The sequence below is a fragment of the Phalacrocorax aristotelis genome, chromosome 1, assembly GCF_949628215.1.
Source record: "Phalacrocorax aristotelis chromosome 1, bGulAri2.1, whole genome shotgun sequence".
NCBI lineage: Eukaryota > Metazoa > Chordata > Aves > Suliformes > Phalacrocoracidae > Phalacrocorax > Phalacrocorax aristotelis.
The window spans coordinates 131,353,975-131,368,113 of NC_134276.1; the positions used below are offsets into that span (position 1 = coordinate 131,353,975).

The following is a 14,139-nucleotide window of genomic DNA, read 5'->3' on the forward strand; positions in this document are numbered from 1 at the left end:
CTAATGAGGAGAGCTATGCACATTCTCCAATATTTTTTTGTTCCAGTGAAATTTGTAACCATGGGTGCTACGTATTAAGAATAAAGATTTTCTCAGCACTAGTTAGTATATTATTCCTTACACCGTATAGCTCATTTCTGGAGTAGATTTCTTCAGGTCTCAGTTCTATCCACATGTTTGTACAGTAAATGAAATCATATTGCTCTTTGTACAGAACCTGGCTTCATCCCAGACAATGGCAGATCTGTTATACTTTATACTACAAGGAGAAAGCTGCCTTTGGATACTGACACAAATGCGTTTAGTTATTCTGAAATCCTGTAAGAAAGGTTTTGGTTTTGGCACTTCCTTTTAGTCTTACACATGCTAAAACATTTTTGATGTTGACATGCTACATATACCTCATCTTTATTTCTTGGACTGTGCAATTTGTCCTAATACTGAGCCGAACACAGTGCCCTCTTCAAATGCAAAGTGGCAATGCTTTAATATTGCCAAATAGATCTCAGCTTTTCAACATGGAACAAAACAAAGTATTTGGTGAAAAGCTAGGTTGCAAGATTTCTAGCAAGTTTATCAGGAGTAAATCTACGTTTTTTACATACCGATGCATTTGTTGTCTTCTTCCACTTCTCCCCGTCGCTTCAGTTGGGTGTCCTTTTTAACAGTGACTGGTGCTAGAAAGCCTACTTCTTTCTTTTTTCCTTTCCTTTCTTTCTCAGTTGTCTTGGCACTAGAGAGGTTCTCTTTTCCAGGAGGTTTAGCTTTCTCTTGTCCTCCATCTTTTTCCTTTTGTTGCTCTTCTTCTGCCTGACAAGAAGAATAAACTAAGTTCTCATTGTCGCCTTGGTGCAGACAAAGGGCAGACTGCTGTAAAATTTTAGTGGTTCAATTTTTTTATTTGAATACTTTCCCTCTCAGCCACTATAATGTTGATGTGGTGAAGCTGTCTTGAACACTCTGCTTTATCCTTCTCAAACACAGCATTTAGTTTATTATATTCTTACTAAATCATAGTGCTAAGATTTCACATTAAAAAGGAACTCAGAGCGGTAGGCAGACATTATACCTACAAAACTAATGAAATGCAAACTGGTAGAAAGACAACTAAAGGACCCCTGTGCTTTAGTTACTGCCACTACAACACTTGCATCAGCCAGAAACCTTCCCTGGACTGAAGGGAAATAAGACAAAAATTCAATTTCTGTTAAGTATTTAGCATCTCTGTTAACACTCTTGAGTATGGTGTAAAATGGTACCAGCACTATTTTTCTTTGATGTAAATATCTGTCTACTATAAACTAGAACCAAGAGTCTTGTGCTCATTTCACACAGGATATTACTCAGCCATTCTCATTATTTTCAAACAAAAACACCTACATTAAGGTCTGTTAAGAGTAAAGAATGAAAAAAGTTTTTTTAAGTATCCCAAAGCCTCACACTATAAATCCAGAAAGCTCAGAGCCAGCCTAAAATTAAAATAATCAAAAATAAATTAAGGTAAAGCAAGGTGTTGTAAGAGTAAGAAAATCTCCACCTTATTTCTACCCAGCAGCAGGATGATGCACTAACTATGCAAGAATAATATTTAAGGATTGTAAACCTAAATTAAATACAATAAAACCATATTAACTTCACTTACTGTTACCATCCTGCTAATGTCACTTTAAAGGCTATTAAAGCAACAAGAAAAGCTTCCATGCAAATGAGATAGGGCGGTTGACTCTACACAGTTGCTTTGCCTAGATTCAGCTGGAAAAGCAGACTTTCCAGCTGTAGAAGTTGTGTTTAGTTCAAAATCAAAACCAAGGCAGAAAATCTTTTCCTGCTTTCCCTTCTTCATGCATTCCTTTTCTGTAAAATTTAGAAACAGAGATTCTTAAAACTATTTGTGCTGTGAAATGGGGGATTTGGATGCTTTCATTATTTTCTTTCTAATTTATTCCACTTTCAACATTTCAAAACAAAGATTTTGATAGTACTACTTTGATTCTAAACGGATGAACACATGAAAACAGATGATACAATCATCAGGATATGAAGTTTGCATCAGCTTTACCTACTGCATCTGTATCATTTTATGTAATTAAGTCTCAAATAAGCAAAGACATTTCTGAAGTTGCCAAGATTCCAACAAAGAACACTAGTTGACCTTAATACCTCAGGAAGTAAAAACCTCTCATTTCTAGGACTCTTTCCTTTTCCCCTCAATGTCATATTTCTCTTTCCCTACAAGGTGTGGCTTTTCGTGGAGTTTCTAATCTTCCATTAGCTTCTTTACATTCTGTAATTTTATTATTTTAAGCTTCATATTACAGAATCTTACTACCTGAAACAGTTTTCTAATTCAGAGATGCTTCTTCTCTTCTGCATATTAGTTTAAATGCACACACCTGTCAGTTTATGACAAGCTTCTGCTCCTACTGAAATACAGAAATTTCATAATGGTTTTTTTTTGTTTATTCACTTGCTGTTTTTCTTCTGCCAATCCATTCTATTAATGGATATCTATTCTAAAAAACAGTGGAGATTTATGCTGGCTTTCTGAGAACTGATCTGCTAGTAAAATCCTGGTATCAACCCCCTAGTTGCTGGCAATGGAACCTGTGCTGTACAAGATACTTGGAAAGGATTAAAAATTCTATGGCAGACAATTCAGAGTTGGAATTCTAAATTGAAAGCCAGTTTCTGCCCGTCCTGTACTGCAGATCATCCTCATAGCCAACAACCATCCTGATTCTTGACTCTGGTTTTGTCCTTCAACTGCTGCTCTCATGTTTGCCTGTCATGCTTTGATATAAATATAATCCAGAGGAGCTGACAACTTTGTCCAGACTGCTTGGCTAAAACAGATGAGAAACTGTAAATTCCAGAGATTCTTCAACCTTCAATACCGACTATCCTCAGATTCTCCAGGGAAATAAAATTATACTTACAAAAGTAATCTTGCCAAATCAAAGCTAAAGGCTACCTTTTAATATTGACGTGCCTAATCTTTAAACTTCAAATTTTTGATTTAACAGTTTACTTATCAGCAGTGACTGATACCTAATAGAAAAGGAATTTTTTTCTCCATTCATTACAAAAATCTGCTCTGTAGCTTCAGCCTCTCAATTTCTCTTCAGCTTGAAAATGCATTTTTTCTTCTCAGATTCTTTATATATTTCCGTGGCTTACACTATCATTTGCTAATCAGTTCTGTAATTGACTTGTACGGGAACAAGACACAACTTTAATTTATAACCTAGCATTTAGGATTCTTGAGCTTGTGCACTATACTTCATCCACCAATTACTCCCACAAATAGAATTATTGATAAAGAAATTTACAGACTTTTCAACTACACAACATCTATGAAACCATTTTCTTCTTCTGTCTTTTATATGCATAGACTGCTTAGGTCTCCATATAATCACATTTTACTTCATAGTTTTTGATCAATTAACAGTGCAAACTATTGCAGCAATTTTATGACTTTCTGGTAACGGTCTTCAGCTGCATGAATGCTTGCTGGAAAAGGACTATAGCAAAGACCAACTGTTCAGTAAGTTGTTGAAATGTATCAAGAACTATTTTTTTAATTACAGACATTAGAAAGCAGTTAGAGATCTGATCTGATTGTGATTCTGTGCGTGCTTGGTGAAATTCCTCCTAGAAAGCATAAGTAATCTGACGGAGGCAATCTTGGAGCTAGTAGGCATGATCCTGGACAATATGTGGAAGTGAATTTTGGGAACACTGGAAAATGAGGTACCCAGTTCTGAGAAGCAGACTTCAAAATACAAACTATTTGGAGAGAGTTCAGAAGAGAGGAACAAGCATAATCAAAACCTAGAAGCCATGATGTATATTTGTGGGGTTTTTTAGTTAAATATGTAATGTATTTCTGCAGAATGAAGATAACAACTTGTCCCCATACACAGTGAGAAGCAAAGCAGTAATGGGTTTAAATTAGAGCAGGGCTGATAAGGTTAGGAACTTTTTCCAAATGGCCATGTTGCAGAGATAGTTGAGCACTAATACTGATTGCTGTAGAAAAGTGAAAGCACAGGTTCAAAGAACATCTGCCAGGAATAGTTTGTGTGCACTTTTTCCTGCCTTAGTGCCAGAGGGTGGAATAGATAACTCCTAATTTCCTCCAGAGAGGTGATTCATGATAACTTCATCATAGTGCTGCTCTGCCTCTGTCCTTCATACCTCCCAAGTAATAACCTCTCCCACCTTTACTTCAGTAGTGATACATTCAGCTGAACCCAGTTTCTAGCTCTATTTTCTATTGGTTCTAAGACTCATCTGAGACGTTACTACTCTAGCAAAGAGTTCTTGCACAACATTTTTTCTTTTTTTTCCCCCCCGTCTTACCTGCATTTGAGTAGAGAGCTGCTTCTCCAAAATCTAATTGACTTAAAAAGATAAATTTCTATTCACATTTCTCTTCAGTTACAGATCTACGAAGTTAAGCATGAGGAGAACGCTGAATTTATGCAAACAGCAGTAGAATGGAAGTGCCTTCATAAAGTTAATTAAGCATCTTCATAAAGTTAATTAAGTATCCTCCCTAAGGCATACTATAGTACCTTCTTTTCAGCTTCTCTTCTCTGAAGGTCCTTCTGTTTGAGACAAAGCAGTTGATATTTCAACAGCTTTCCAGTTAGTGTTATGGGAATTTCTGCACCACTATCCAGAATGGCTTTGGCTACCTCTATCACCTGCAGAGAAAAAAAAAAACACAAAAAAAACACCCCACAAAATAATTATTACTTACATAATTTTAATAGTGCATTTGACACACATTTTGCATGCTGCAATGAGGAAGTGCTAGCTTGCATTGTACAATACTTTGGTCAAAATGGCTTCACTTTCAGAAAAACAGCATTCAGTAAAACATACAGCTATTTGGTTCCAAGACCTCAAATGAAGTTATATCTGCTGTAGTATGAGATAAAACTAGAAGGGACAAAACTTCTGTGATTTATGTGAAGGTCAACAGACACACAGTTCTCACAGTATAATGTCATTTTTTTTTAGGTTTTAAACAAAGAAGCAACATTAAGCGACTACTTATTATAAAGTAATAAATTAAAATGCATTTAACAGATAGCAAATCAAGAGGAACAGTTTGGAGTACTGTTTACAAAGTGACTAGTGTCTGAGGCACTAGCCTTGAATGAAAGATAAAAACTTCTTGAAGGGAATTTTAGAGGGTCTGTCTTGGTGAAAATACACCCCCTCCCTGTGTAATTCTGATTCCATTGGTATGCAGCCTAATTGGGGTGAAATAAGGCTATTGAGTTTTCTTAGGGTGATGACAGCAGCGGGAACATACAGCTGCATTGTCCAGATGTGTGGCATTGACAGGCTGTTTTATGACTATGTTTTTTACAGCTTGTTTCCACTAAATTTCATACAACTCACTCACATCTGGGACGTTTTCCTTGGAGCCTCATAACCACTTTATTTACTGCGAAAAAAATAAAATAACATAAAAATACCATAAAAAGTTGTTATATGTTTCTTTTCACTTGTGTTGTCTCTGTAATAAAGTTCACCTATGTAGGAAGCGCTGCTGAGGAATAATATAACCATAATATTTTCCTACTTTTGTTTTTAAGCAACCATCAGCTTTATTTATAACCATGGGCTGAATTAGGTGTTACTCAAATGTTCTGACATGTTTCTCTTTTCCCCTCTTGGAGCAATTACAGTTGGGCACATATGGTGTCAATTTTGCTTGCTAACATTCAGACAATGAAGGTGCACACTGCATCTCACTGAACTGTGTCTTGTCTAATGCAAACACCACCATTAGCTTTAAGCTTTCATAGTTCCTTGCCCAGCTTAGAAATTTTCACTTCTGAAGTAAAACCTAGGTAAGAAAATGTAGCCACTAAAAATGATCCTCTGAATACAATAAAGCCAAAATGGAATCCAGACTATTATACACCAAATGTTCGTTTCATAAAAATGAAAGCAAAGTACACAAAAAGAAATATCTTGAAATTCTTATTTTTCTGAATCACATAACAGGGAGACCAAACAACCAGCATATTTGCATTTATAAACCCTCCCAAAACAATCCTGCCCCTCCAACACTAATAAACCTGATGATCTCCTTAACATACACATTATGGTTAAGATTACATGATGGCTAAGAAAATACATTACGGGTAAGATTAGTTCTGCTTTACATCTTTCGTATTCAGAGTAAGACTACTTACAGGTCACTGTCTCAACAAGCCAACCATAGAAGGCTTACTGGAATGACTCCCATTGACTTCAGAGTCACAGCAGAAAATTAAGACTATGATAAGAACAGACTTAAAAACTCCCACAGACTGGAGACACACTGGAAAATACTAGCTATTCCGGCAACAGTCACCCAGAGCTAGCTACAGAAAATCCATGCTCTGAAAGAGAGACTTTGGTAGAAATACCATAGTAATTTCCCTTAGAGAGAAAAATTCTCATATAGGTTGGGATTTTGTTTGGTTGGTTGTTTGTTTTGGTTTGTTTGTTTTTTCAGAAGTGGTGTTAACAGCCTATGGAAAGGGATGCTTCCCAATTGCCTAATCTAGATGAGTTGCACATTTCTTGAAAAACAATAGAAGGGAAACGGAGGGATTCTGGAAGGATTCCTGAAAAGCATATATATAGTAACACAGCTTGATGGCAGTTGCTGATTTACTGTTCATGGAAGAATAAAGGAACGCTTAGACTTTTTTACAACCCATTCTTCCTGAGAAGTTCAAAGCATTTTACCAGGCAAAAGCACCGCATCATGATTATTCCTATTTTGTAGATAAAGAATGCAGAAACGAAGAGACTTGTCCAAGGTCTGAGTGGGTGGGAAGGACAAATTTTCTTACGTGAGGTGTTAAAGAAGTACAAACCAAACCCTATTTAACAGGAGTATATTCCATGACTGTGGAGGGAGGTCAGACAAATAAGACAAAGATATAATGAGCACACTACATTTGGCAACATAAAGAAAGCAAACAGTTTTTCATACAGCAATGCAAAATCTGCTTTATGCCTAAGCAAATAAAAACCAATCCCTCATCACTGCTAGTTTAAAGACAGAACATAGATCAACCCAGGCACAGTAGATAAAAGAAATCAAATTTATTACACTTATGCATGTGTACTTCATTTGTGGTCCTGTGAATTATGTAGGCACCTGGCATAAACAGTTAAGAATCCACAGAGCCTCAATAAAAAAAAAAAAAAGTGCTGAAGACAAAGACTTGGTAGGAGTACAGAAGGAATTTTTTGGGATACTATGAGGTGGATTCATTTCAGATTGGCTATACTTCATCCCACCAGTGACGACCTTTTTCTTATGTGAGAAACCATGGAAACTTGGATGGACAAACTCAGTTAGGTAGGGCCTCTTTTCCTTTAAAGGAAGAGGAAACTTAGCATTCCTTACACAGCAGGGGTCACATTTGTGAACTGCAGAAAGGCTTCAGTGATGCAGTATTTGATCTCATATGGTGGCAGTATGAACCATGCAGAGATTTAGCTGCCTGGTGCAAAGGGCATGTATTTCAAGCCATTCAAACACTGCATGAGTGCTTGTAGGTGACACTATGATACTGGCAGATGCCAGCGCCATTGAGATTGCAGTAGCATCACTTGCTATGAACAGCGGTCAGCCCATTTCATAGTGTAGTTCTCCCATACCCAGGGTGAGCTTTCTAAATCCCTGTATTCCCTCCTGTTCTTGTAACTGTAAGAAATCTGGGGCATCAAATATATCTCAGACTCACATAACATTTCCTAAAAGAAACATTATGGTTCGCAGAACTCCTCAGTAATTCAAATTCCTTAGCAGCTGACACAGTTCAAGACAATTTGAAGCAGGAGAGCCATCAGACAAGAGGCTACATGGATTACATGTACCAACCGAGTTATTATTTACTGTTGAAATATATTTTCCTGAGCAAGCTAATAAAAGCAGGGAAAATAAGAGCGATCTTCACTTATTACAATCTACCATCAGTATTGTGAACCCCTCACACGCAGCTTTCAAGACAGACTAGGGAACAAAAGCTGTACGTGTCACACTGATAAATGTCTTTTGTCCAAAGAAGACTTCTTTACACATACTACTAAATATATTTCTGAACCTGCTGATGTCATTTCACTGACTATAGCATACTATGATCAATCATTTTGAAAGAATACCAGGAAGGCACTGAGCCGACTCAACTTCTTTCACATCACGCCTGCAACATGTTGAAAGGCAATTTAGTCTCTACTATCAGACCATTCATCTAATTTCATTTTTCCTCTCAGAACCTATTCTCAACTATGATGTCAAAGTATCACTTGCTTAATCATTATCCTTCATTGGTGAATTAATGACTTACAATTCAAACTGAGCTTAAGGACTCATGTAAATCAGTAAATCAATTGCGTATCTGAACAGGGTTCCATATGGAGCTTATGTATCCACAAGGTAGACTGTAAAACTTAAGCTATAATCTTCGTTAACCAATGGAGACTCTATCAACATGTATTCCAGATAATTTAAAAAAAAAATTAAAGCATACTTGATGACTCCTTTTCAAACAAATCTCCTAAAATAATAGGACACTTTCACTATTGAGCAATACTGAGAAAATACATATGCTGTTCATGTACTAAATATCTGCCTTTCTATTGTGAGAACATGTCTCAAAGCAGAAGCAATGGCTGCTTGTGCACTAGAAAAATATGTTGTCACTCATAAGAGTGAGTCTGTTTTTTGCCAAATCACAACACAGCTTGATCTGGTTAGCAGAAACTTAGTCAGAAATATCCATTGTAAGAAAGTCTGTTCTTTAAAACTTTCTCTACAGAAAATGTGCAACCTGAGAGCATACCTTAACTGGTTTAATCTCAGTAATGCAGAATGAGAACTGTAAGACATGTGTACAACGTATGTGTCTTAGTGTTACAAGTACTTAAATAATGTTTTAAGGGAAATACAAACAGGTGAATAACCTAATTTAAGTAAAAATAAGAAAATTCATTACATAAAAATTAGGATGACTTTTCACCTTGGCTTTATTAAAGAGCTCATACAAGAGCTCTCGCCATCTATGACACATAGATCCCACAGCTTCCAGACCACCAAATTGCTATCAAAATGAACTGCTTTAAGGGAAGACAAAATACAATATGAATATTCAGTGATTCTAAAGAACAGTTGTTAGCATTGCTATCTCAGGAAGGAGGAGTTTTATGCATAGGAAAGGTTTTCTCATGTGACCCTTAAGATACCTGTTTCCTTTTAACACTCTCATTGGGGCGAGATAGTTGAAACAGCATTTAAGTGATTTCTGAAGAACTCCTACAGAACCCAGACCAGAAACCAGAGGACAGGCCAGTCTGCTCTGATCTGTGCTCAGAAGAGGAGATATATTGCTAAGATCAAATCTTGAAGTGTTTACATTTCAGTGGTATGAATCTGCCCAGCAAGTCTTTCCATTGTGGAGTAGAATATTTTATGCTTCTGAGAAGTAAATTGCCTCCAGCAATTCCAGCCAACTGGATGCACACAATGAGTATTACAAAGCTAAAGGATTTAGTCACGCTTCTCTAACATTGCATCTGGCTAGGAAGAGAACCCAATCAGAGGTGGAACAAAAAGATAAATCATTCTTTTTTGAGAAGCAAATGAGAAGGAAAGCTGTCTCGTCAACCCTTGTGCTGGCAGAATCTATCTAGGTACCTCCTGCCAGAATTTCCTAAGCTGCCTCAGAGCTTGTAGGCTAGGAATTCCCAATGGCCTCGTGGGCTTGCACCACAAAACTCCTAGGCAGGATGTTTCCACCTTGGTCCAGCTTTGCAAGAGGACTTCGGGCATTTTTTTTCCTTTGGTGACAAAGGATTCTGGGATTAGTTGCTCTACTTGAGAAAAAATGTCTTATACTCTATTGTCCTTAATTAACCAATTATAGTCACCTGAAATTTTTGAAGGCAAAACAACAGGAAACAGCATTCTCTTTGGCTACTCCAGAGGGTCCCTCTACCAATTTGAGGACAACATTCTTACAGGCATAACTGCTGTTTGCTCTAGTTACACAGAGGTTTCAACAAAACCTGCACAGAAAAAAGCAGGAAATTTTATACCAAGCTGCATGCATGCAGGAAACCTTGTAATCTAGGAAGGAAAAACAAGATCTCACCAGTGTTCTAAAGCAGGTTTTAGATAGATAGATGAATTTCAAAAGGTATCAAGTTTCCTTCCTAGAAAATAAATCATCAGCAATTTTGAGTTTTATGAATGGCCTCAGGCCAAATAATTACAACTAACAGTAGTAAAATAATAATACATGCAGAGAGCATTGCTTCTAGAATCCTAGAATTAGGATTATGAAGAGTCATTATTCTGAAATGGAAAGAGAAGATGAACATGTTCGATTGTCTCATGTAAATAATAGAATCCAACCTCTCAGATTTTAGGAAACAGAAAATTAGAAGGCACAGACTGTTTTCCTGCAGGAGTTCAAGAGTTTTTGCCCCAGTTTCAGCATTTAGAAATCCTGGTACTTCTTAACGTGACATATTGTCCTTAGAGGCATCCCTAGAAAGTGATACTGAACTGGAGAGACTTTAGAAATTGAGAAACAACTACAATTTGTAGGACTGATCGGTTCACATCAACAATAGTTCAGTCTCATGGAATAAATAAATCCCAAATGGAAGTCATGTAATTTGATAACTCAAAGGACTACACATGCCGCTACTGGTGATGCAGTGACAATGGCAAAGGCTGATGCAAAGACCTGGCAGTATGTCTTTACTCTGGGTAATATTTTATTTGTTTTAGGTAGTGTGAGTTTCCTATATTTGAAATAAAAATCCCTTTGCTGTTATCCAAGGCTTAGAACTATTTATCCAATCACACACATGCCTCTAATACCACTAGGATGACCTAGGTCATTAAGACATCAGTACTGGACTGGCATATAGAGCACAGAACTAAGCAAGATCTTGCTGTTCTGGAAAGGCAGCTGAACCCAGGTGAATGCTTCTTTTGTCAGAACATTTCCTTCTGTTTCCATTTGGCCAAGTTATACGAAGGCATTTGCTGATGATATTCTACTCTCTTGGATATTGGTGGTAGCAAGGCAACTGTCTGTCCAAGTAATTCAGCAAGCACCAAGAAGTCTCCCAGTGAAAGGCATTATGAAGGACAGGTAGAAGCTCTTGTAGCTTCTTCTCAGTGACTTCTACTAAAATCTTCAAGATGTAGGAAATCCTGGAATACCTTAACATTATCTAAGAGGAATGTGGATAATCCGAGTTTGCAGTTCATCTAAAAATGCCAAAGATTTGTGGCCTAGGTTGTGACGGTGTCTGGAATAGTTTGGCACAGCCGTAAATTGTCCCTATTCAGTTGGCAGCAGAGCAAACTGAATTGCTTGTAGAGGTCTCCTGTGAGATAAAGAGGGGAGTAAATCTAACCTCAGCTGATATGCAGACACTGGTAGTCTTCCACAAGGTTCATTCATATTTATATTCACAAATTGCTGAAGACCAGTGGGAGCTGCGAAACTTGCTAAACCTAAACTAATAAATTTTTTCCTTAACATCCTTTTAAGTAAACTGACCTAAATATTTGGACCCAGGAGGCAGAGTAGTTAAACTCTCCTCAGAAGACAAGACAATAAATATCTCAGGTAAATGTACCACCTCATGCAGTGGGATCATTTACAAAACATACTGTATTCTGTACTATGATACACCTGGTAGGAGCTTGGTAACAGATACAACAGAGCTGAAAACAGATGAGTAGATAGTACCCAGATCAGGATTTAAAGTCCCTTACCCTCCTCTGGAGCCAGTACCTCCCTAAAAGGCATCTTCATTTAGCAACAGTTGCCAAGTGTTTCTTGAACATTAATCCTCTGCATATCCATACAGTGTAAGGGCCAAGTCCTTCCACAATAAACTTCTGTTAACTTACATCCACACAATAGCACTTGACAAAGGCTAACTGGAGAACTTTTCCATTTTATTATGACATTTAAGACTGCTGCATTTGTTCTGCTCTGTACTGGAATGAAAAAGAAAATTTTTCTATCCTTCTGACCGTTCAGCGTGGCTGCCAAAGTTGTTTTTACCATCAAACTCTCTCATCAAAACAATGACACCAGAAAATTTTTGGCTCCTGAACCATACCATGTTACAACTACTTTTAAAATTAATTTTGTTCTACAGCAGACTGAAAACAAAACCTTTCTAACTTTTATTACAAAATAGAATTCTATTGACATATGTTTTTAGACTGAGAAGGCTGGACTTCAGTACAACTATTTCTACTTTTGAGAAGCCTGTTTTTGATCACAACCTTTCTGATGGCATTTTGTCAATATCTATACACTTCCACAAAAATATTTCACCTTTACCTATATGTTTCCACAAGAAACCAAAAGGCTTCCTTAAAAGTGCTCATGACTAGCATTATTTCTGAAACTTTTTTCTTCAGTGACACGTATCCAGGCTACTAACCAGTCTTTGCTCTCCTCCAGAGGCCACATGACTCGCAACAGCTTCTACCTTTTTGGGTGAAAATACTCCTTGCCACAAGCGGTCTGTCTGTGACACTGAGAGTTTTGTTTTTACACCAAGCTAAAACCAAAACTTTTGATATTTCTGCCCAAGGAATTTACTATAACATCCTTAACACAAAATAAATGCATACCCCTTGTCCCTAGAGCTGCCCTCCCTGTTTTTTTAAACTGAAGATATTGTTAGAGACATTGATGAGAGAATCTAAAAGAAAAGTAGCATATGATAATAGAAAGGTATATGGTAATAAAAAGGTGTGAGGTATTTCAGACCTACTGAAGAAAGGACATAAGTTATTTAGAAACAGAATAGTTATTCTTAACTGGTTTCTTGAATGAAATTCATGCCATTGGGGTGAGGGAGTAATAGAATAAGGTAGCTTTGAATGATTATGCACATATATTTTAAAATACATACTCAAATATAATCACATATAATCAGATAATAAAGATATACCATATAAAATATATGCATAATATTTATATATATATAAACTTCCATAATACAGTCAGAGCACCTATTCCAGGAACTACATGCTCAGTTCCAAACTAAAATGGACCTTCTCTTTACATCATGACATGAACAGCACTTCAAATGGTCTTAGCAGCAGCAACCCTCACTTTATAAGTCTACATTCTACACACTTGTAGCAAAGTATTAATTCACAGAAATGCTTAAAGACTGCTTTTAATCCCTTGTTTCCTGGCTAAATTAATTCAAGTTTTTCCTTTTCAGCTTGTTCATTGCTATGTTTTACTATCCTACAGAAGTTCTTAATATCTTGGGGTATGTATTTTGTGTTGGAAGTGACAGGAGAGGAATGTTTCATTTACACCTAGAAAACCCAAGGATCCTTCTGTCTCTGCTACAGCATATTGCCTATTAAGGCAAGAAGTACTGTGAACATTACACAATTTTCCAAGGATTCTGACAGCATGAACTTAAGGGGGGAAAAAAAAAACAAACCAAAGAAAACAGCCATGTACCATATAAATAATTTTAAACCAATGCAAGATTCTATTTCTAACCAATAACCTTTTAGCCCTCAAAATGCACTGTGCAAAGCATGAATTAAGATTTATATGCAAGCACTCAACTGAACTGGATTTTGATGGCAAAACTGTGTATATTATGGTCAGCAGTAGAAGGATTTAATCTGGGGTTCTCTCTGGTTTGTTTGTTGAAACTGCACAACTAGGTTGATATCGCAATAAGCCTGGTGATATGGGTTAAAAAATATCATTAACATGGCATTGGTCTGGTATTGTATGGAAAGAGTAGAAGAGTCAATAAAGTTGTAGGAAAAATAGGGCTAATCAGTGATTTTTCTGCTCTGTATTTGGAAAACCAACAGATAATATGGTTGCATCACTTCATTAATAAGCAGTTATTTCCAACTGTATCAATGGAAAGTTGCACAAAGGCAGCTTTCAAAGCTAGGCATACGAAAAACCAGTAGACCTGGACAATGTAATCAAAGAAGTATTAAAAATAGGTAGTGAGGAGCTCTTGATATGATGAATAGAATCTTTAGGCGACTCTTGGAGAACAAAGGCAGTTTTAAACTAAATAAAA

The 14,139-nt window shown here is 36.8% G+C and overlaps 1 protein-coding gene across 3 annotated transcripts in view; it reads right to left on the minus strand.

Annotated features, from left to right (window-relative positions):
* Window positions 1–14,139, minus strand: part of SPAG17 (sperm associated antigen 17) — a 116,041-nt gene that overhangs the window by 87,100 nt on the left and 14,802 nt on the right. For all 3 annotated transcript variants that reach the window (XR_012662837.1, XM_075107714.1, XM_075107723.1), the window contains exons 4-5: window positions 4,578–4,709; window positions 606–810 (exon numbers count right to left, since the gene is read on the minus strand). Coding sequence is in view for 2 of the 3 variants with exons in the window: in XM_075107714.1 (XP_074963815.1) it covers window positions 606–810; window positions 4,578–4,709 (337 nt within the window). In the remaining variant the exon portion in view is untranslated. The remainder of the gene's footprint in view (window positions 1–605; window positions 811–4,577; window positions 4,710–14,139) is intronic.